Source organism: Mytilus edulis, chromosome 5 (genome assembly GCF_963676685.1).
Source record: "Mytilus edulis chromosome 5, xbMytEdul2.2, whole genome shotgun sequence".
Taxonomy (NCBI): Eukaryota; Metazoa; Mollusca; class Bivalvia; order Mytilida; family Mytilidae; genus Mytilus; species Mytilus edulis.
In genome coordinates, this window is record NC_092348.1 from 27,578,585 (window position 1) to 27,603,773 (window position 25,189).

General features: G+C 31.0%; 1 protein-coding gene across 1 annotated transcript; it reads left to right on the top strand.

The window, feature by feature from the left end:
* The first annotated feature begins 1,572 nt into the window (after window positions 1-1,572).
* On the top strand, window positions 1,573-24,566 carry LOC139525022 (uncharacterized). The gene is made up of 15 exons (XM_071320198.1): window positions 1,573-2,425; window positions 10,572-10,625; window positions 11,287-11,358; window positions 12,017-12,253; window positions 12,788-12,877; window positions 13,686-13,730; window positions 17,254-17,331; window positions 18,135-18,266; window positions 18,761-18,847; window positions 19,556-19,646; window positions 20,100-20,161; window positions 21,562-21,635; window positions 22,422-22,489; window positions 23,365-23,442; window positions 24,428-24,566. Exons 1-15 carry the CDS (start codon window positions 1,573-1,575, stop codon window positions 24,564-24,566), a joined length of 2,160 nt encoding a protein of 719 aa, XP_071176299.1.
* The last annotated feature ends 623 nt before the right edge of the window (window positions 24,567-25,189 follow it).

Sequence of the window (25,189 nt, forward strand, 5' to 3'; positions counted from 1 at the left end):
CCTGGACATATTACAGGAATCTGGTGTCAGCTGTCTATATATGGCTGTTTATAACACAGTGACATCAGATTCCTTGACCTATTACAGGAATCTGGTGTCAGTTGTCTATATATGGCTGTTTATAACACAGTGACATCAGATTCCTTGACATATTACAGGAATCTGGTGTCAGCTGTCTATATATGGCTGTTTATAACACAGTGACATCAGATTCCTTGACATATTACAGGAATCTGGTGTCAGCTGTCTATAAATCGCGGTCTATAACACAGTGACATCAGATACCTGGACTTATTACAGGAATCTGGTGTCAGCTGTCTATATATTGCTGTCTGTAACACAGTGACATCAGATTCCTTGACATATTACAGGAATCTGGTGTCAGCTGTCTATATATTGCTGTTTATAACATAGTGACATCAGATTCCTTGACATATTACAGGAATCTGGTGTCAGCAGTCTATATATGGCTGTTTATAACACAGTGACATCAGATTCCTTGACGTATTACAGGAATCTGGTGTCAGCTGTCTATATATGGCTGTTTATAACACAGTGACATCAGATTCCTTGACATATTACAGGAATCTGGTGTCAGCTGTCTATATATTGCTGTTTATAACACAGTGACATCAGATACCTGGACATATAACAGGAATCTGGTGTCAGCTGTCTATATATAAATGTTTATAACACAGTGACATCAGATTCCTTGACATATTACAGGAATCTGGTGTCAGCTGTTTATATATGGCTGTTTATAACACAGTGACATCAGACTCCTTGACATATTACAGGAATCTGGTGTCAGCTGTCTATATATGGCTGTTTATAACACAGTGACATCAGATTCCTTGACATATTACAGGAATCTGGTGTCAGCTGTCTATATATTGCTGTTTATAACACTGTGACATCAGATACCTGGACATATTACAGGAATCTGGTGTCAGCTGTCTATATATTGCTATTTATAACACAAAGACATCAGATTCCTGGACATATTGCAGGAATCTGATGTCACTGTGACATAGACAGCCATACATACATCACTAACACCAGATTATTGTCAGAGTGACATCCGATTCCTTGAAATATTACAGGAATCTAGTGTTAGTTTTGTATGTATGGTTTTCTATGTCACAGTGACGCCAAATAACTTGAAATATTACAAGAATCTTGTGTTAGTTATGTATGTATGTATGGTTGTCTATCTCACATTGACACAAAATAACTTGAAATATTACAAGTTTCTTGTGTCACTGTATAAAAGAATGACATTAGACTCCTTTTTTCGCACTGAAGTTAGTAGTTAGAAGTAAATTGATTTTGTTTGGTAAAATGTTTTTATTTAGTTGATTAATTTGAGGCCCTTGTATTTCTTTATCTTTATTATCTCTTTTTTTATATTACTTTATAATATAGGATTTAAAGTTAAGATGTTTTGACTATATAATTTGCAGATATCCAGATTACAGTCTCCCAGAAAAATCGGGTAGGGTTAAAAGGCAGACACAGCTTAATTGCCTGACAGATCATCTACAAAATGGAGTTGTCAATCAACAAAGTATTATGCATATAAAAATACCACTCAGTAATGCACATACAAACCACAAAATAACAGCTGAAAGTGGATATTCAAACACAATTCATCCTGATCTAAAAGCCTTAATTAAGCAGCATGTGCAGATGGGACTGACATCAGTGCCCTACTTAAGACGTGTTGTTAAGGAACATGTAAAGCTACAACTGTGTAACACCAACATTGTCAACCCTGCTGACACTGACAGAGCATATTACCCCACAAGTAGGGATATATATAATCAAGTGCATCAGTGTTTATCTGCAGGACAATACTCTGGACTTGACCAGGAAAATCTTCAACATAAGATTGAGAACTGGGAGAGTGGATCAAGCGATAGATTTTATTTTCGTCCCTGTACCGGAGAAAAGCCATCATCCAATCAAGTAAAAAGGACAGACAGGGTTTTCCCATTGGAGGATTCAGATGATGAGGAAGAGGAAGAAAGTGTATCATCTGAAAACGAGAATATCAGAAACACCTTTCTATTTGTGCATCAAACTAAAGAACAAAGTCAGCTGATGTGCAAATATGGAGAGCTAACTCTTATTGATTCAACTTATAAAACGAGTAAATATGCATTGCCATTATTCCTGCTGGTGGTGAGAACAAATGTGACGTACGTCCCTGTAGCACAATTCATAGTAGAATCAGAAAGTATTGAAAATATTACAGAGGCTTTGTTAATGCTCCAGGTCTGGAACAAGGACTGGAAGCCAGAGTACTTTATGATGGACTATTCAGATATAGAATACCAGGCAGTTCACAATGTTTTTCCTGATGCTAGAAATTATCTCTGTCAATTTCATGTAGAACAGGCTTGGCTGCGCTGGACACGAAAAAGTAAGTATTGAATTGTGTTTGACTGTTCATGTATTAGAACTAATCATTAATTATTGGTTAATTTGTATCCTACGATTGATGCTGCATTATGATTGTGTTTTATTGGGTCATAAATTATAATTATCAGTATTTAAATATCATGAATTTTCAACTGTTAAGGATCCTGCTTTCATAGATGAATTAAAGAAATATCATTCAGTTATCAACACCTCAAATCCCTGCAACATATTATATATATATATGTAAAGATGATTCATTTGACATCAAAATCTTACTGAGGAAGGATATCTGCTATCCGAAATATTTATAAATAATTACATTTATAGTTACCTTTTTTTGTATTTGGAGTTGTTGTGTACACTTTTTTAGGCGTTTATATAATTTATTTATTGTGTACATGTATTGTTACTCGTAACGATCCAGCGCCCTCGTGGGGAAAATCTTTGACTACTATTCAGACGTTTTATATATATATAAAAGGAATCAGTGTAGTAAAAATGTCTGATTTTGAAGAGATGGTAATAATGTCAATTGCACATTCCATTATTCCATTTATCATAAATAAGAGATCTTACTGACAACATCATGGTAAAATTTAAACAACAACAACAAAAAATCAAACAATCGGTAGTTTATAAAACACAAAATAGAATTTGCATGACCTCCCTACAGTATAGTTATCAATCATATAATATGCATTCAGGTGAACACTCAGTATTCAGAATTAATCTACACATGTCTTACACAATTTATGAACAAGATAATTATTCCCTGATTCAAATACTTCAATTACAAAAAATATTTGTATCCTTTTTACCATACTGCAATGTACTTTAAGCAATTATCATTATTGATAAAGAAAGATATTTTCAATTAAAAATATTGCTTACCATGGTGTAACTTATACAATGTCCTGTTTAATTTGTTTCACAAATACATGTATGGGGAATTATAATAGATTCAGATAGCTCAAAGATAGAGCACTTGATTTGTTATTAAAAGGTTCCAGGTTCAAATCGGGGTCTGAATATTTCTCACAAATATATAATGTACATGTATGCATCTTTAACATTTTGTTTATGGTTTTACCATTTATTTAGTTTAATTTGAATTTGACAATGTTCAAACTTTACCAGAGGTTTTAACTGCCATTTGGTAATTCATTTACTTATTATTTTGTTTTCTTAGAGAAAAACAATCTCACTGACTGTGAAGCAGAGCAATTGATATCAATGATGAGAAATGTCAGCATAGCTCGTAATGAGGAAGATTACGAGAAAAGTGTAAAGAATTTGAAAGAGTCAGATGTTTACAGAAACCATGAAAATGTCAGAATTTATTTGGAAAATTTCTGGTTGAGTATTCCTGAGGTAATAATTTTATGGGGTAGCATTTATATGATTTGAATGTTGAGGACTTTCTTGGCCTTCAAGATGCAAATTTAAAACCTTGTTTTACTGTTAATTATAGTTTTATCATTAGTTGTTTTTTAAGTTGAACTGAGACAAATAATAGTATATGAATTTTCTATTTGTTTTAAAAAACACATGGACTTAATCAAAGTAAGAACCATTAACTAAAATAAAGTCAGAAAAATGAATATACTTTTCAAATGCTGATTCCTAAACTAAAAAATATTGCCTACCATTGTTGTAACTTATACAATGTCATGTATGGGGAATTATATAGATTCAGATAGCTCAAAGATAGAGCATTCAATTTGATATTGAAAGGTTCCAGGTTCAAATCCTGGTCTGAATATTTCTCACACATATATAATGTACATGTATGCATCTTTAACATTTGATTTATGATTTATTTAGTTTGATTTTGATTTCGACTATATTCAAACTTTTACACCGAAGTAACTTTATTATTTTGATTTAATTCAATAGGACAAAAATCAGTATAATGTTAAAAAATAAATACACAAACAGCACTTCATTGATATTGTAATAGACATTTATGATATTATGATTTTCAGAGATGGTGCAGGGCATTCCTAGAGATTGGATTTAACTCCAAAGTCAGGACAAACAATGGAGTGGAATCATTAAATGGTTCCCTGAAAAACTTTTATACCAAATTAACTGGGACAGGCAGTGTCACAAGTTTAGTTGAAATACTAGTAAAAGATTTTGTGCCAGACCAAATTAGTACATACAGAAGACTGAATTACCAGTATTCCAGTCAATACCGTCAATACAATCAACACATTCCTGTGTTCTTGCATAATTTGCCAAGAAATGTGGTAAGCCATTGTCTTACAAGATTTGCCTATGCTGCCAATTTCAGTGGGGAACACATTGACGAACTTTCGACAGGATTGTTACTGGTAAAGAGTGAAACTGAAGAAAGTCTTTATTACACTGTAGACTTGGGTTCTCCTGAGAACCTACTGTCATGCTCGTGTGATGACTTTTTAAAATCATTTCTTCCTTGCAAACATATATTTGCAGTCTTGCGTCATACACACTACTGTTGGGATGACATTAGTTGCAGATATCTTGAAAGTCCATATTTACAGCTTGATCCAGACTTCATATCTGCAGAAGCCTTAGATATATCTACTGAAGCGGATGATCTGTCCAATTTCCTGGAAGTGTCTTCAGTTAGTGGCCAACCTATATCTTGTACTTCTAACAACTCAACAACAGCTATAGATGTCTCCAGGAGAAAGCTTAGGGAGAGCATTAAAATATTAGACGATCTCACCTTTCTTTCCCAAAGTGCTTTTGTTATGTCTGAGGTTAATCTAACTGTAGAAAATCTAATCAGCAATTTGAAGTTAACAGTGGACAAGGTTGACAATATTCCAGTACATAGAGGTCAAACTGCCAAGCTGTCAACAAAAACTAGAACACGTCAATTGCCTCTGAGAAGAAAAAAAAGTAAAATGCAAAAGAAACAGACTGCAACATCTTACATACTTTCTGTTAAAGGTAATATTAAATATGCTGTAAAAGAAGGCAATATTATGTAAAGTTTGATGTAAAATAAACCAAATATAAAAATTCAAAGACAGTCCTTTACAGAAATTCCATAAGCAGATAGCAGCAGTGAACCAAAAGCTCAAACACATCAAAAGAATAGATAACAACAACTGTCATACTTTTGATTTGGTACCGGAATTTTCATATCTATAAAATGGTGTATTAAACCTGGTTTTATAGCTAGCTGAACCTCTTATAATTTGTTCTTGCACAAAATCATTTAGCAGGACTTCAATCACATGAGTAATACTAACTGCATGCATGTTCTCTGCATGTAAGCTTGAGTGGTGGAAGAATTCATTTAAATTTGAAATGAACTTCAGTCTTGGAGAAAATAATTCATCTATAATTTTTAATTGGCTACCATTCACTAAATATAACTCATCTAAAACTGTTGATTAAGATTTTGTTCCTCATACTGATCTACTGATTTTAACAGTTTGTTCTATTGTTCTGTTTTTAAGATTAATCCTCTTTTAGCCACCAGAAAAAAAACATGTCTAAATTTGAAAAGATTTCATCAAAGCGTTTTCATGTTCATGTTAATGAATTCTAACCAACACTTTTTGGCAGCCACCCGTCCTCCTACCCACTTCCCTGCAAACATACCCAAACCAATTACCAATTATTCCTTTACAAATCTAGTTAAAAATGGAATTAATCGTTTGGAATAAAACAAATCTTCATGCTACTTTAATGATGGATACTTCGTGACCTAAGGTAAAATTAAATAAATTGAGAATTCAAAATTGATACTTTAAGCTGGAAGAATATAAGTTAAGGATCAAAATAAGATAATATATAATATATATATTTATATTTTTATATACAAAATATTGATAGATCATGGAGCTCGTTTTTTGACATATTTGATTTATAAAATATGGACGGAAAAAGCTGCCTCAGACTTTTACCTTATATTTGCATTGGTATTATTTGGGTCTCAAATCAAAAGAAAGAAATTTTATGAATCTGCTCCAATTATGTCAAAGGACCTATTATGAGCTATTAAAACTTAGGTTAAAAGATTCAAAAGGTTTTATGGGGCAAAATATTTTACCGGGTATTGTATGAAAAAACACCATATATAAAAAGTCTGAACATTTGACACTTATTCCATAACCTCACCCAAGTACATCCTTCAATACAATTGTTCTGAGCTCCTAGTAACTAGAAAAACATGCCTCTTTTCAAATACTTAAGTAACCAAAAGTTATATCAAAAGAGATTGAAGAGCAGTAAAGATATGTTCAAATTAAAGTAAAAGAGTAACAAGACACACAAATCAGACAAACAATAGTTTACAAATCTCTATTAAATTGATTTTCAGAAGCAAGCTACCATGGTGTGATAGATGACAGTGCAAGTATAGTCCAAAAAGGTATTTATTAATTAAGAAGAGAGCAAGCACATAACCTTTCAGTATGTTAAATGTTTTTTCTCTGAAACTTCATGCTTAAATTATAATTTGGGAAGAAAACAATTGTTCTATATGAAGTTTTATATAGTAATAAGTTTTACGTAAGTCATTAAGACCTTTTATGTACTGCATATTTGACATTGCCTGTCATGCATAGGGTTCCTTCACATGCTCTTTATCTTACTACAAAAAACATGTATTATTTTACATACACCTTCATTTGCCCAATACACTGTTCAGAAAATATACAGTTTAGGAATCAATTGTTTTAAAATACTAAGTTTAAAACCGAAAATAAGAGGACCTCTTTAATCTACCTAGTAGATTACCATAGCTGGTTAGGTCACTGCTTCATGCACTTATTTTCATTCAAAAAGAATGTTTTATATATTTCAGAGTAAATACATTTGGTAGGTATATGATTCCATAGTTTTATACTTAAAACTTTTGAACTCATAGAACTGGCTGCAAATGAAATGGTTATACATATTGGAGCTTTTGAACATTATACATATCCACTACTTTTATTTTAACCATATATCTGTTTGTTTTTAAACTAAATCGGGACACACATGATATGCATATATGTTATAAATAGACAACTGAAAAACAGAAATAGTGACACTACCAAAATTTGCATTCTATCAGAATTCTGTGGAAATCAGGATTATGTCAATATAAATTTCATAACATTTGGGTTTTTTAAACTATAGTTACAGACATAAAGGACAAATTCATCATTTTTGTATGTAAAGATTCATTAATCTAGGTAATTAAAGTGCGTAACACCAAAGGATATATGTACACACATGTGAACTGAAGGAATTACAAACAAGTGTAAAACTGAAAGCTCCCTCCGCCAGTCTCATAGTCTCAAACTGCATCAACAGAGTATATTCTTGAATGTCATTTGCTTTTTAATGCAATTGGCATTTTTCGCTTTTTTAACTAACACGATATAATCTCTGCTTCAGGTACAATCATATATACTAACTTCATACCTGTAAAAAGTCATTAACAGCTGAAATGCATTCTCTTGCTTGTGGAAACTTTTGGCTTTCAGTAACTGTTCAAATTCTTACCTTGGTGTGATCAATATCTTATATATATATATATATATTCTTTAACACAATGGTGTGATGCTATATAAGTTATGCTGTTTTACTACATTTTAATGAAAGATAACATTTCTGACACATTAATAACAAATATTTCAACCTTTAAAAATGGTATAATAAATGCATGGATAGCAGAATATTGTTGATAGTCCATCCAGCCCGGCTGACAGCAAGATTAAATGTCTAAATTTATATTTTAGGTTCCTTTTCACATAGTATCATATCAATAAGTCAGCTTTTAAATGATTATAAAAAGTCACCTGCATATCTTGAAAAATAATTGGATGAGCAGGTCCATTATGAAATAAAAGAACATAATTCATTTCAAATATGTATGAAAGTGCAGTCTAAACATGTTCTGTTTAGTATAAGGTTACAATTTCACTCTTGTATGGAACCTGACTACAAATTGAGTCAGTGGGATAATTTTCATTTCAGAATGTTCAATAATGTATTCAAATACAGCACATTTCATTTTCTAATGTTCCAGGAAAGAAAAAGGCCACAGATAATACATCAGAAAAAGAAGGAATGCTTGATAAATCCTCAGGTAAGTAGAACAATGTCGGACCTAGTTACAATACTATTCCTTATAGAGGTGGGTCATATAAAAATGTATCAACCATATCATATATGTTGACATATACATATCTGCAGATATACTATTATGTGATCCTGAACTCACGACTATTGTATGTTTTCCCTCTGTCTCTCTGCTATCTTTCATCCCACTTTTCCAACTCTTCAGTCAACTACACAATTAAAACAAACTTATCTTTAGAAATTAATAAGTTGCCCATTTTGCAGCCATTATTGAGAGTATATATAATGTAAGCTGCATGGGAGCACATTAGGTTTATTGGTAAATCTGCAGATGCATATATGTCAAGTATATGGTATGGTTTATACGTCTTTAAATGACCAACCTCTAGTAGTACATCTTCAGATGAATTATGTATCCTTCAATTAAAATCAGCTGATTTAATTTTAAATGTCAATTTTCATGCTCAGTTTGATCTTTGATTTCCGTTTAAGAGATACCTACGACTGTATAATTAGGGAATATTTATTCCAGGAGAGATGTACCCAAGGTTAAACTCACTCAATTTCATGTTCAGATTTGGAAGTGTTAAGAAGCAACGACATTGAAATTCCTGGAAACATACACTATACTTAGCATCAAATTATTTACCCTGAATTGTTTTATGTTCATGGACACTTTTTTAAATCTATCAGGATATATTTTCATAGGAAATTGTGTGCAGGACACATTAGAATAAGTAAAAATATTGTTCATGAACAGTATGAAATTATTTAACGAGAGACATCGTTGAATACTAAATCAACAATTCAGGGCGAAAACTTAATAGGAGTTAAGAACCTCACACATATTGTATACAGATGAAAATTATTCTGTCAATGTTTCAGGGAAAAAGAGAAAACCTAAAAGCACTGGTAACAATGCACTTCAAAAAGATGAATCGCAAGGTAACATAAATAAGAGTATCTGTAGTACAGTGTATCAAAGGAGTAGTTCCAGTAAGGGCCTATATTGGCCTAAAATTTCAGGTTCATCTAACAAAAGATTTTGAACACTTTTTAAACACTTCAGTGTCTATTTCAATTGATTCAATTAGTTGATATGAAAGATTTTAACTGATTTAGTCATTAAAGATACTCACTTTTCAGATTTTTTTTGGTCAAAAATGAAAGTGGTCGCATCCGTGTTCATACCAACCTTCATATACACCAGATTCCTGTAATATGTCAAGGAATCTGATGTCACTGTGTTATAGACCGCAATATATAGACAGCTGACACCAGATTTCTGTAATATGTCAAGGAATCTGATGTCACTGTGTTATAAACAGCCATATATAGACAGCTGACACCAGATTCCTGTTATATGTCAAGGAATCTGATGTCACTGTGTTATAAACAGCCATATATAAACAGCTGACACCAGATTCCTGTAATATGTCAAGAATCTGATGACACTGTGTTATAGAAAGCAATACATAGACAACTGACACCAGATTCCTGTAATATGTCAAGAATCTGATGTCACTTCGTTATAAACAGCCATATATAGACAGCTGACACCAGATTCCTGTAATATGTCAAGAATCTGATGTCACTGTGTTATAAACAGCCATATATAGACAGCTGACACCAGATTCCTGTAATATGTCAAGGAATCTGATGTCACTGTGTTATAACAGCCATATATAGACAGCTGACACCAGATTCCTGTAATATGTCAAGGAATCTGATGTCACTGTGTTATAAACAGCCAAAAAATGTTGTTATAAAAACAGTAGTCTAATATTTGTTTCAATAGAAAGCAATACATAGACAACTGACACCAGATTCCTGTAATATGTCAAGGAATCTGATGTCACTGTGTTATAAACAGCCATATATAGACAGCTGACACCAGATTCCTGTAATATGTCAAGAATCTGATGTCACTGTGTTATAAACAGCCATATATAGACAGCTGACACCAGATTCCTGTAATATGTCAAGGAATCTGATGTCACTGTGTTATAAACAGCCAAAAAATGTTGTTATAAAAACAGTAGTCTAATATTTGTTTCAATAATTGTTTTTAGGGAAGAAAAGAAAGACACATGTTGATGAGATAATTACAGAGACACAGTCACCAGGTAGGCAATGCAATGTGCATGTTTATTCTGAATTTGAAAAATATTAATAACAAAAATGTATTTAGATATTGACCCACATAACTATGTATCATGTAATATTGTCCTCATTTATGTAGAAATGTCTAGAGAAGGACAACATTCCATAGTTTCATTTGTTTGTATATAGACAATATTTCACAGATGAATATAATGGAACTTTGTCTTGTTTAAAGGTGGTTATATTTTGTGTGAATGGAAACAAGATTTCACAGATGATTACTATAAAAATTTTGTCCTGTTAAAGGGAGGTTAAATTTTGGTTGTATTTTGTGAGTATTGTGTCAATATTTCATAGACAAATTGTCATTTTATGGTTCAATAAAGTCAAAATAAATTATTGTCATTCATTATACATAAATTTCTTTAAAAAATAAGGCTCAAAGAACTTTTTATATTATTTATATTCAAACAATAACAACGTACACACATGTTGGCGTATGAATACACCACGTCAGAGTGGGCGTGTCTCTATAAAAATTGACAACATTGAAAATAAAACTAATACTTTTAACCAATCAGAAGACAGTAAATACACCAAATTTATTTATACTTACATACAAACCATTCCATGCCCATGGAACCTAAGTTTATAACACCTGCATTGCAATATTTCTTTATGTAGACCTACAATCAGATGTGACCTGTGTGCGCCAGTTTGCAGATAAGAAATCCTTTGTCTTAGAAAAAGTTAAAGGTATGGATACATTTTATTTTTTAATTCCTACTGAATAGTTAATTTCATTCAAAGAATACATAAGGTAATTACAATATGTTGTTGGTGATCATAACAAACTGGGCTAACTTAAAGGTAACCAAACCAGTTTCATTGTTTTAATTTTTACATATGTAAAATCATGGAACCTATGTTCTTTGGTCTAGGAGCATCATAATCCAAAACGGTGAAAAAAAAAACTGACAGCATTTTAATTAGAAAATAATCTGTTTCAAGCCAACATACTTTTAGGTTAATACAACCTTAAATTCAGGAGATGAATAGTGTTCAGTACCAGGATAAGGTATTGAAAGACCTACAGCTGAAATTGACTTATTTAAAAACTTAACTGTCATATTTTTTCTTTGCACAAGAGTTATTTTCAGAAAAATATTTCGTCAATTTTGGTTCATAAAATAAATCGATCATTCAATTGGTATAAGTCAACAGTAGTCACATGCTATACATGATACACAATAATGCATATGATGGACAAGCGGAAGATTTTCAAGACTTTTGAATTCACAAAAAATCTAACATGAATCTCTCAGTCAAGATGCAAAGTTTGAGAAGTCGCTATGGTATATTAAATATTTGTACTGTGCTACTATATCAGTTACATAATATTATTACTTTTCAGAATTTCTGTTTTCAATTGACGACCTACAATATCAGTGTCTGCTGACCGAAGCACAGAGGTCAGAACAGCGTCAATCTGCAGATATGACTGAAAGAATTGGTGCAGCTGTGTTACGTGATGTTTGTTCAAATGAAGAAGAAACTGAAGCATTGTTAATTTCATTGAAAGCCATAGCCCCAAGTAACCAACTAGAAACTGTGCAATACAGACTTGTCTACATGATTTTGGAGAAATTGGGTTTGTGTAATAAATGCATCATAATGCATAATTTTTTTTACATATAGAAGCAGATTTTTTTGTTGGTAATACATAACGCTTAAACAAAGTTTGAATACCATTGGTTTCAATATGTTTATATTGATCACTGATTTTTCACGTTAGGGGCATACAGAATACCTGAGAGTTAACTCCTTCAATATCATATATTTACTTGCATATTTCAAACTTAAACAATCAGTTAAAATAGTTAACCTTCTGAATGATTAAAATTAGTGTTTCTCAAACTGCTATATATATATTCCAATAAAATTATTTGAGTAAATTGTGACATGGTAAAAGTATAAGAAAAAAATTGATATATTAATTATTTAACAAGTTAAAGAAAATATTTTGTCCAAATTTTATGGAAATAAAACAAGCCAAGTCATTTTGGTCCCAGTGTTGGATTAAGCGTGCATACTGCCTTTTTAATGAACATGTACAAATAAAAATTATATTGATATGATTCTCTCTGGTACCTGAAACTGTAATTGATTGTAATTTAAATTTCAGTTGTCCAGGAGGTGATTGAAATTACACCAGCAAAAGATCCAAGATTAAAACAGGCCAAAATTGACAAGTTTATACAGGAACATCTCAAAGGTACTAATATTTACTTCAGTAAAAAAATATTCAATTTATATTTGCAAGGATTTTTTTTCTTACGTGATGCAATAAAATGGAGAATGGAAATGGGAAATATGTCAAAGAGACAACAACCCAACCATAGAACAGACAGGAGTAGAAGGTCACCAATAGGTTTTCAAAGGACATTTTATTGTCTTATTTCTGATTATTTAGGTTCATCATAACAAATGGACAAATGTTGACATATTTTCAACTCCAAAACTACTCTGTGTAGAGACTTACCTGTGCAGTTTGGAAAGTTTTAAGGCTGGACATCTATTAGATATATAAAAGTTAAATTTATTTTGCATATCAGAAAGATAAAATTCTTATTGGATTTTGATGGGCAATTTTTTCCCATTCCTGCAGAAGATGTAAAAATAAACAAACACTGAGTTGCATTTGATACAGTCCACTCAATTCCTATCTTAACTCACCTATAGCTGTGTATATTTATCTATTGTCCTGGTGCCAATTAAGGACAATCAATACATTTCAAACCAGTTGTCACATGAGAGGGGCCACCTCAAAGATGTTTTCCGAACTTAGTTAATTTATACACCTTCTGCAGAAACAAAAAAAAAGAATGTCCGTAATACGTAATCCATTTTCAAGCTTGAATTCTGATGAGCAAATAGAATGTTGTAAATGAACGAGTTACAGCATACATCATACATTTAAAATTGTTAACAAATTATCATGCATGATAGACTTTTTATAGCTTCCTCTGTTTTGATGAGGAAAGATTAGTGAATTGACACACAACATTACTTCATTTTAACAGGGTTGACAGAAACCACAAACAATATCAGCAGAAAAACAAGCTGTGGTAAGTGCCCATTACGATATCATGTATTTAATTCACTGCTTATGGCTGAACATTTGTTGAATATTATCAATGTCCATTAATAAAGGAAGTGTGCAACCTCTACATAGTAAGGCAATCAGGCTGTCCAGTTATTCCAAATGTAATTAAAAGGGATATATAATTGATGCAAAACACCCTTTCACTTATTTAGCACATAAGGGAAAATATGGCTAGAACATTGACATGTTGGATACTATCTGATGTTATCCTGCTAACATTATAGCTTCATTTACACCTTCTATTCTTTTAATGCTTGAATTGTTTTAACAGCATTAGAAACCATTTAAAAAGATTATATTTCTTATTATATATGTCCTTGATTAATTATACCATTTTGAGCAAAAATTCACATGTCTATGATTTTGCAATTTATAAGTCCAGGGGTAATGTGCTTCATAGAAAGCTAATTTAAGATTTCCGAAAAAAAAACAGGGGTTAATTGTTAACTGGTCATCTGCATCTAATATCATTAGTAGATAAAAAGATGAAATGTATATTAAATCTATGACATCAGATAACTTGCTTATATACAGAGATCTGATGTCATATGCATAAATGTAGGTGTATATAACTCTATGACATCAGATCCCTTGCTTATATACAGGAATCTGATGTCATATGTATATATGTAGATGTATATAACTCTATGTCATCAGATCCCTTGCTTATATACAGGAATCTGATGTCATATGTATATATGTAGATGTATATAACTCTATGACATCAGATCCCTTGCTTATATACAGGAATCTGATGTCATATGTATATATGTAATTGTATATAACTCTATGACATCAGATCCCTTGCTTATATACAGGGATCTGATGTCAAATGTATATATGTAGATGTATATAACTCTATGACATCAGATCCCTTGCTTATATACAGGAATCTGATGTCATATGTATAAATGTAATTGTATATGACTTTATGACATCAGATTCCTTGCTTATATACAAGGAACTGATGGCATATGTATATATATTGGTGTATATAATTCTATGACATCAGATCCCTTGCTTATATACAGGAATCTGAGGTCATATGTATAAATGTAGATGTATATGACTTTATGACATGAGATGACTTGCTTATATATAGGAATCTGATGTCATATGTATATATGTAGGTGTATATAACTCTATGACATCAGATCCCTTGCTTATATGACAGGAATCTGATGTCATATGTATATATGTAGGTGTATATAACTCTATGACATCAGATCCCTTGCTTATATACAGGAATCTGATGTCATATGTATATATGTAGGTGTATATAACTCTATGACATGAGATCCCTTGCTTATATACAGGAATCTGATGTCATATGTATATATGTAGGTGTATATAACTCTATGACATCAGATCCCTTGCTTATATGACAGGAATCTGATGTCATATGTATATATGTAGGTGTATATAACTCTATGACATCAGATCCCTTGCTTATATACAGGAATCTGATGTCATATGTATATATGTAGGTGTATATAACTCTATGACATCAGATCCCTTGCTTATATGACAGGAATCTGATGTCATATGTATAAATGTAATTGTATATGACTTTATGTCATCAGATTCCTTGCTTATATACAAGGAACTGATGGCATATGTATATATATTGGTGTATATAATTCTATGACATCAGATCCCTTGCTTATATACAGGAATCTGAGGTCATATGTATAAATGTAGATGTATATGACTTTATGACATGAGATGACTTGCTTATATATAGGAATCTGATGTCATATGTATATATGTAGGTGTATATAACTCTATGACATCAGATCCCTTGCTTATATGACAGGAATCTGATGTCATATGTATATATGTAGGTGTATATAACTCTATGACATCAGATCCCTTGCTTATATACAGGAATCTGATGTCATATGTATATATGTAGGTGTATATAACTCTATGACATCAGATCCCTTGCTTATATACAGGAATCTGATGTCATATGTATATATGTAGGTGTATATAACTCTATGACATCAGATCCCTTGCTTATATGACAGGAATCTGATGTCATATGTATATATGTAGGTGTATATAACTCTATGACATGAGATCCCTTGCTTATATACAGGAATCTGATGTCATATGTATATATGTAGGTGTATATAACTCTATGACATCAGATCCCTTGCTTATATGACAGGAATCTGATGTCATATGTATATATGTAGGTGTATATAACTCTATGACATCAGATCCCTTGCTTATATACAGGAATCTGATGTCATATGTATATATGTAGGTGTATATAACTCTATGACATGAGATCCCTTGCTTATATACAGGAATCTGATGTCATATGTATATATGTAGGTGTATATAACTCTATGACATCAGATCCCTTGCTTATATGACAGGAATCTGATGTCATATGTATATATGTAGGTGTATATAACTCTATGACATCAGATCCCTTGCTTATATACAGGAATCTGATGTCATATGTATATATGTAGGTGTATATAACTCTATGACATGAGATCCCTTGCTTATATACAGGAATCTGATGTCATATGTATATATGTAGGTGTATATAACTCTATGACATCAGATCCCTTGCTTATATACAGGAATCTGATGTCATATGTATATATGTAGGTGTATATAACTCTATGACATGAGATCCCTTGCTTATATACAGGAATCTGATGTCATATGTATATATGTAGGTGTATATAACTCTATGACATCAGATCCCTTGCTTATATGACAGGAATCTGATGTCATATGTATATATGTAGATGTATATAACTCTATGTCATCAGATCCCTTGCTTATATGACAGGAATCTGATGTCATATGTATATATGTAGATGTATATAACTCTATGTCATCAGATTCCTTGATAATACACACATGTCTGTTGTTATTTATGTATTATTGTCATTTTGTTTATTTTCTTTGGTTAAATCTTCTGACACCATACTCGGACATCTCTTGGACTGAATTTTAATGGGCGTATTGTTATGCGTTTACTTTTCTACATTGGCTAGAGGTATAGGGGGAGGGTTGAGATCTCACAAACATGTTTAACCCTGCCGCATTTTTGCGCCTGTCCCAAGTCAGGAGCCTCTGGCCTTTGTTAGTCTTGTATTATTTTAATTTTAGTTTCTTGTGTACAATTTGGAAATTAGTATGGCGTTCATTATCACTGAACTAGTATATATTTGTTTAGGGGCCAGCTGAAGGACGCCTCCGGGTGCGAGAATTTCTCACTACATTGAAGACCTGTTGGTGACCTTCTGCTGTTGTTTTTTTCTATGGTCGGGTTGTTGTCTCTTTGGCACATTCCCGATTTTCATTTTCAATTTTATGTAAAGTATTTTGAAATGATGTGATTTGTATAAAACATCACTTAATTTATTCATTACATGTCTTCATTCTGTCTTTCATTCGTTGGACTTTATTTCCTCTTTGTATAATGCAGAAGAAATGAAAATACTTATTTTTTGCAGGTTCAAAATCCACAGTCAGCTTCACCAAAGAAGCTATAGAATTAAAGAAAAAGGCACAGCTTAATGCAGACTGTTCAGGTATTTAATGAAAACATCCATACACACTGGATAACTTCACAAGAATCTGAATTGATTTTGGCTATTCAATGCAAATATGAAGTTAGTATGACATGAAGATGTTATGGTATAAAGATGCAATTTGAGGTTAATTTTGATTTTTAAATTGATCATTTTGTACAGTTATTCTGTGGTTTAAATTTATGTTTCTTCATTTTTAGAGGATTGGTGATAAGTTTTGTTATATTTATTACCTTAATATATAAAAAATGTAAGCTCCAGTACTCAATTGAGTTTAGTGATAACTATATTGGAGTTTAGAGTACCTAACATTGCTTCTCACCATGACTCTTAGATACAAAGAACAAAAAGAAATGAACAGAAATAATATATATTAAGATATTGTAATTTCTTAATAAACTGTAATGCTGCTTCGAAAATTGTTTTTTTTAAAAAGCCATGTTATAAATTATATTCAGATGTTTGTATGACCTTTATGTGAGGGATCTCAGGTAAAAAGCCTAAGCATTTTTTTTATGTTAAGTTATGAAGAATCGTATATATAGTTCTTGCATCTATACAAGAAATTGTGGAAGTGACTGCACTTGAAAAAGGAGAATTCATAATATCTGACACAATAATTTATTGACTTCAGCTTTAATTTCAACAGATTGAAAGTTTTACATGAATAGTTATAGTATTTTAGCAGATACAGGATACAGGTATGAATAATCTGCCTAGCTAGGATCTGAAACAGAAGTAATTCTGATTGTATTATTCGTATCATTTGCACCTAATTATCTGTTCTTTTAATTTTTGTACAGAATGCTATCCAGGAGGAGGTTTGGTTAATCCTAGAGGAAAGAACTTGTGTTTTGCAAATGCACTGCTGCAGTGCATGAGGATTGCAGATCTTCATAGAATTCTTCAGTATCACACAGCTTGTACAGGTATTTGTCTTATCTCCTATACATTTCTAGAAACATGATTGGTTTAAAGCGTCCGTGTGGTGACTGTGTATATTTCATATTAGGTAAGTAGGGTCATTGAGGGCATCATCTAAATGGTTAACTGGATCATCACATATAGACAAAAATGTAATGATATGTTGTTACATATTATTAATGTCTTAATAATAGTATATTTTATACCTTTTTTGTAATTTGGGTATTCATTTTTAGTCTTTATCCTATTATAACTTAGCATTGATATGATAGCTTTTGCATATGTGTAATGAGCGGAAGTACATGAAGATCAATTATAAAGTTCAACATTTCCTCATCTCAGATTTCTGAAGGTCCTTGCAAGGACACAAATGAATTCAGTTTTATGGGATTTTATTATATCTATATTTTTAAACATGAAACCAGAAGAAATTCCTTTTAATAGTTGTAAGATGTGGAATGATGTCTTAAGGTTTTTTTTAAATTTTGTTTCTACTTTTTTGTAGATGAAGACAGCTGTTTCACATGCAGCTTGAAAAATTTTATGACAGAAGGTTCCATAACTGCAGAGCCTGTATGCAGGAAAATGACAAGTATGTGATAAGAATACACTTAACTGCATCAAATAGGAATATCTATAAAAATATTTCGCAAAAATGACCATTGACATTTTTAAATTTTGCAGAAATGGGTAAAAAATCAGGCGCTAAAATGGGTTATACTTTAGCGCTGAAACGTCTGATATTTTTCGCTTAAATATCCTATCAATGCGTTTAAATGTCCTCTGCCGTCTCTGGGACAGTCTTGTCAAATGAAAAGGGCAACATTTAAGTTTATCCACCAATAAATAATTTTGCAATGTTATTATCTATGTAAATTGGGTGAGGTAGAAGATGTTAATCACTTTATACTTAATGTAGTGTGAAAAGTATTCTTACTACAGAATAAGCTTAAAATTGTTATTTCTAAAAATACAACGTATACAAGATTGAAGCATGTTGTAATTTCAGCAATATTATAAATGTTTAGATAACAGAAATTTCTATCCAATACCTCTAGCCAATGCAGAATAAACAAACACAAAGCAAATTACACACAGTTAAACTCAGCTTACATAAAAAAATAAGGATTGCGATGTCATATATTATTTTATCATTCTGTATTCATTGCAATAAAGTACTGATATATAAGCCTTTATCTATTATTGTAGTTGTGTTTATGCTAATAAAAGATTTGTATTTGTAATCTTAGAATGAACCTTTTCATTAGGCATGCAATGAATTTTACAAATTTTGAAACAGGCATTTGGAGTTCTTATAAAGTTGGTCAACAACAAGATTCGCACGAGCTGCTGCATATAATGATGCAAGAGATCGAGGAGAAATGCTTTGGGTATATTTATTAAATATTTATTACCTTATTGTTGTTACACGTTTCTCACAGAAAGCGATAACTCTCTTTTCACCCTCCAAAGAGTGGGATTTATAAATGTGATATGAAAAATTAGCTTATAAGATTAGTAAGTTCCATTAATAGTGACAATATATAAATGTTACAAGTTAAAAAAAAAATGAAAACAGAAGTGTGTGAACCATTATAAGGAGTAGAAATGAAAAAATGCTGTTCTTCTGAAACTGCAGTTCAGAAAGGAGACTACAGAATATCTTCTAGGAGAGTTTAAATTAAAGAGAATTTTAATGATGATATGTACGAATGGAATAAAAGAACATTTTTGACAAATATTTCTTATTTCTTCATCAACAGGACTGCTGGTTAACAATTATAGCTGAATTGAGCAGGAATATTTAAATTTCTAATAAATAAACAACGATTTATTCTTTACAGGTCAGACAATACTTTATATAATGAAGAAAAAAGATTGTTTTATGGACAGGAGAAGAGCGTGTGTAAGTCATCAATTATTAACATAATGCATTTGCAGATTGGGCTGTAATCAAGGTGTATAATGCATTTTTCTAAAAAATGAAATAAGGATGTGTTCTTAGGACCCTTTTAGGCCAGGAGAAGATGAATATTTTTAAATAAGAGTCATGTCAATTTATTTTAACAGTAATTGGTGGTTTTGTGAAAAGTTTTTATTGAATTATTTCATTTAAATACTAGTATTATCATTATTTTCTGAGGATTAAAATTTACAGTTTAAGGAGGTCAGAGTTGAAATTTTTGCTGGAACAAAACGACACAGTTTGCATATTAATTTTCACACACAAATTGTTACACGTGGGTCTCATTTGCGTCTAAGCATGACGCATGATTGCCGATTTTTTTGTCAATGTGACACGTGAAAGTCAAATTATTGTGTCGTGATAACAGGATATGAGGTCTAGCGGGACCTGGGAAATGACAAAAAAATGAAAATTGCTTACGTACATAGTGTAAGCGGAATAAGGGAATCTGACTAAACAGTAAGCGGGATCCGGGATCAGAACCCCTAAATGAGACCCCCTTACAAGCCAGATGGAATAAAACACTTTCAATGACTACCACAATAAAAAAAATTAAGAAAGGAATTTGTTTTCCTTTCTTTAAAAATATAGGGTTCTGAATAGGTGTGTAATCACAAAGTATTCAAGCTGTGTGATAATTGACAAAATACACAATGAAATACTTATCTATGTTAAGGATTATGTACCCTTGTGTTGATTCAATGCTTAACATATTGAAATTTATAGGAAATCCACAGCCTTTCCCCTTGTACTCTCATATTTGGCAATTCAATGCTTGATAGATAGAGGATTATTGCATGCAGTGCTAGCAATGATTTTCTTAAAACAAGTTTATAAATTGATAAATTGGTTAAAACAAATATATAATATGGACCAATTCAAGTACACCTTTTAGGCTGTGCTCGACTTTGGTGACTCAGCACGAGGTATTTTGAAATATAAAGGTTATTTAGGACTTTTTGTAAACAATAAATGCTAGCTGATCATAGAAAAAACAAGTAAGTAATCTATGTCTAAAACTTTATAACAAAAATCTCTGTACTTGAAAAGTCTGTGGATTTTCTAAAAAAATCTTTATTTTTTTTTCACTAAATTCTCTTTTTCTAATAAATGCAATTAAACTATAAATAATAATGCTTTGCACAAAGTTTCCTCATGATATATTTACAAAATGGCCTATCTCTTTTATTCAGTGTATTTGCTGTTTTAAAACTATTGCAGTTTAAAAATTTTGTAATTGACAGGCCACCGAAGGGCTTATAAACCTCAAAACAGTGAAACAAATTTAGTCAATATTGCTTGAACAAAATAAATTGTTAATAATATTTGCTTCATTTCAGTGATTTGTAACAGTTGCCAAGCTGTATCGTCAACAAAAGCTGCATTTTCCTCATTTAGCTTGCCCATTGAAAAGGTAAGATAATAGAAACAAAGCAAACAATGGATCAGTGAATTTTATGCACAGCTATATATTTAATGCCAATAATAATCAATTTGTGCTATTCATCATTATAAATGAACTGATTTATGTTTAATGTTTTGAATAGAAATATCCAATTTATGTTACGTATTGTAATGTACTTTAACAAAAATATTCTTTGTGAATAGCTTTAAATAAATTGAAGAACCTAAGACTTATATTGGTAATATTTTTCAGTTTTTGTGTTGTCTTGACTGTAATTGTTACTGACTCTTTCATGCTTTCAGATTATTCAAACATTCTGACCATATTCAAACTTGATTTATGAAACCAACCTGTTCACCTGGTTAGATAAACTCCATTAGAAAACCACAGCCAAGTTGATAATATAAAGCAGACTTATAATCAATTGATACTTTAATAATCCCATCTTCTTCGATATTATTAAAATGTATTTAAGAATGTCTTATAAGTATACTTTATTTTATCACATTTCACTTTAACTTTAACTTTTAAGACTTGGCTGTAGTTTTTCTGAAGCAGTTTGTTAAAATTTCATACAAAAATGAAATTGCAATTGGTCAGAACTTTCAATAAAATGCAACAGGTGTGGAGCATTACTGACTGTCAAATCACAGTACTTTTTTCATACCTTCAAAGCAAGTTGTGTCTGACAGTTAAACCCAATTTACTAATACAGTGAGAAATAATTAACAATGTTTATGAAACAAAAATGATATAAATGAATGAAGGAGATTTTTTTTTTCAATTTAAATGTAGCATCAGAATATTGCTGAAGCCATTGGAGGCTATTTTAAAAGTGAACAAGTGGAAAGGAAATGTGATTTGTAAGTAAAATGTAACCAAATAACATCAAAATAATAATGAAGGAACTCATGTTTGGCAAATAGACTGAAATAGAAAGTGTGCAAGTCTTTTATTGCAAAGCAAATGAATGTTTTCCACAGAGTTATCTCCTCTTGCACTGTGGGTCTTTATCATTTCAATATCTTCTAAGAGAAATCTAATCAATCATTGATTACTTTACCTGAATAAAATAGAAAATCTGCTTTAATAGTTGATGAAAGTACATGTATTTACTCACACAACTGTATGTGATGTTGTTTTTATTAAATATCAATAACATATTTTCAAACTGCACAATGCAAACATTTCATTTAAAAGTTCATTTCTGACAATTTCTCCCTGAAGTTCATATTGAATTCTATTCTTTTTTATATATTATATTTAGGCCTTCTTTACCAACCACAAAAAAATAAAAGAAAAAGTTTCTGAAAGAGGTATTTTGCAAGAAATCACATTTTAATGATGAAATCAATGTTATATGTATCATAAGTATAAATTTCTGAATCAAGTTCATAGGTGGAAATCTGGATAACATATCTTTCTAGAGTATAAAATTTCTATGTGAGACATATACCGTTATTAGATTAACACTTAGAATATGTCAGTATTACAAAAATTTAACATGAAAATGTTGAATTCCTACGAAAGTTACTGTATATTAATGTTTTAGTTTTGATGACTAACAGGAATAATATTACCAAATATGTATTGTGGAAAAAATTTACCTTAGGAATGTTTTGTTTGATGCAAACAAAAATTACAGCATCTTAAGTCACCTTGAGGCTTGAAAGGGGTTGTCAATCTTTAACTAGAATTTTCAATTATAAAAAAAGAAAATATTTTTATTTGTTTGTAGCTGTAAAACAACAGCAACTGCCACAAAGAAAATTACCTTGGAGGAAATCCCTAAGAATATTGTGATTCAGTTACAAAGGTACTTAAATTTTCTAAATATTATGTAACAGTTTCAAAAGAAATAATATATATGGTTGGACAAGATTAATTACTTGAGATGTTATTGTCAGAAAAGTTGTCACGAGTTATTAATTTGATTATGTGTAAAACATGACAAATACACCTTGATGTTAAAAATTACTGGTAGGAATAGTGAGAAAAATTTCTACTAGATAATGTATTCAAATTCCACCTTATAAAGTGGGTTCAGATAGTGAAAGTTTGAAATGTAAGGAGTGATACGATTATGGTTGATACAGAGATTAATCAATACCAGAAATATGCTATTTTACTGAGCAAACAGTAAATGTGATATCTCTGTGGTAGATAAATCATAGGTTCAACTGAGACAAAAGTGAACAATTGTTTCATTATAGGACTTTTTATCCTCCAATTTCGAAGTATTTGCTGAAGATTCTTTTAAAACTATAAATTATGATATGGTTGTTGTCCTTATTTTCTTCCTGACATAAAGAAGAATTGTTTTTATTCCACTGTTGAAAGTTTTGTCAATATTTGATTGGTTGAGACTATTCCACGTGTCATTGAACAAATCTTCCAATTCCACTCAAAATAGCATATTCCACTCTGGAATGTCGGGATAACATCATGCGATGTTACATGCGGTTAATGTGCATAACATTTTGAACTTCTTTTTTTAAATAGCAAAAGCAAAAATCATTATTGTGTTCAAATCTTTTAATGATGTTAAAGCAAAATGACTAAATTTAAATAATCAAGTTTTGATTTGTACTGTTTATCTATGTGCATATGATGTTCAAACTAATATTTTATGTTCAGGAAGTAAACATAGCATATTCCGCAAAACTTAATCTAGCAAACTTTACTAGTTTGGATATTAGCTAAAAGAATGAATATTTTCCATTAGTTGGAACAATGATTATATTGTCATTGTTTTTATTACTGAAAACAATTTCACTTTTTTCCATCATTATTCTGAACAGGTTTGGAAGTACCAGAAGAAAAGTAATGAAGAAAATAGATATTCATTTAGAAATTTATTTGAGGAAATATGTAGAAGAAAACAAGGTATGTAAATGTCTTACAATATTGTGTAATTTTGTGCTGGCCTTAGAAAGTTAGCTTTTAATATAGTTAGATAGAAAGTTTATCAACGTCTCACCATTAATATACACAATACAATATTTACATATAACATAAAAACACGATTATATATATAAAACTATATACATGTACTTATTCAAATTTCTAAAACAAATAGTATAGCAACTCTTTTCACAAAATTATATGACTATGAAGTTGAAAATAAGTTATACTGAAATGTGTATGCATGACCTGTAAGAATTTTTACTTTTAAGATATGTTCTATAAGGATGTTCACTACTCTGTTTCAAAATAACAAGCTTTTTAAATAGCTTACTTATAAGTTGTTAGTATAGTGTAAGAAACACACAAAAAAGCTGAGAAAAATGAAAGGGTTTTCAAGATATTGGCAAATGAAAATATAGAGGAAAATAATTCTCTCTGGATTGTTCATCCATTTAACATGATGATGGTGCCTTTTTTCTTTTAAAAGTGATGAGAAAATAACAAGGATTTAATAAAATTATCAAATATTTCATTTTAAACTATATGTAATGAAAATATGAAAAGAAAAGTAGGGATAAGTGGGCAATGCCACTACAGTGATATAACCTGAGGATTCTGAGTATATGACAAAAACGAAAAAAACAAAAGGAGCAAAC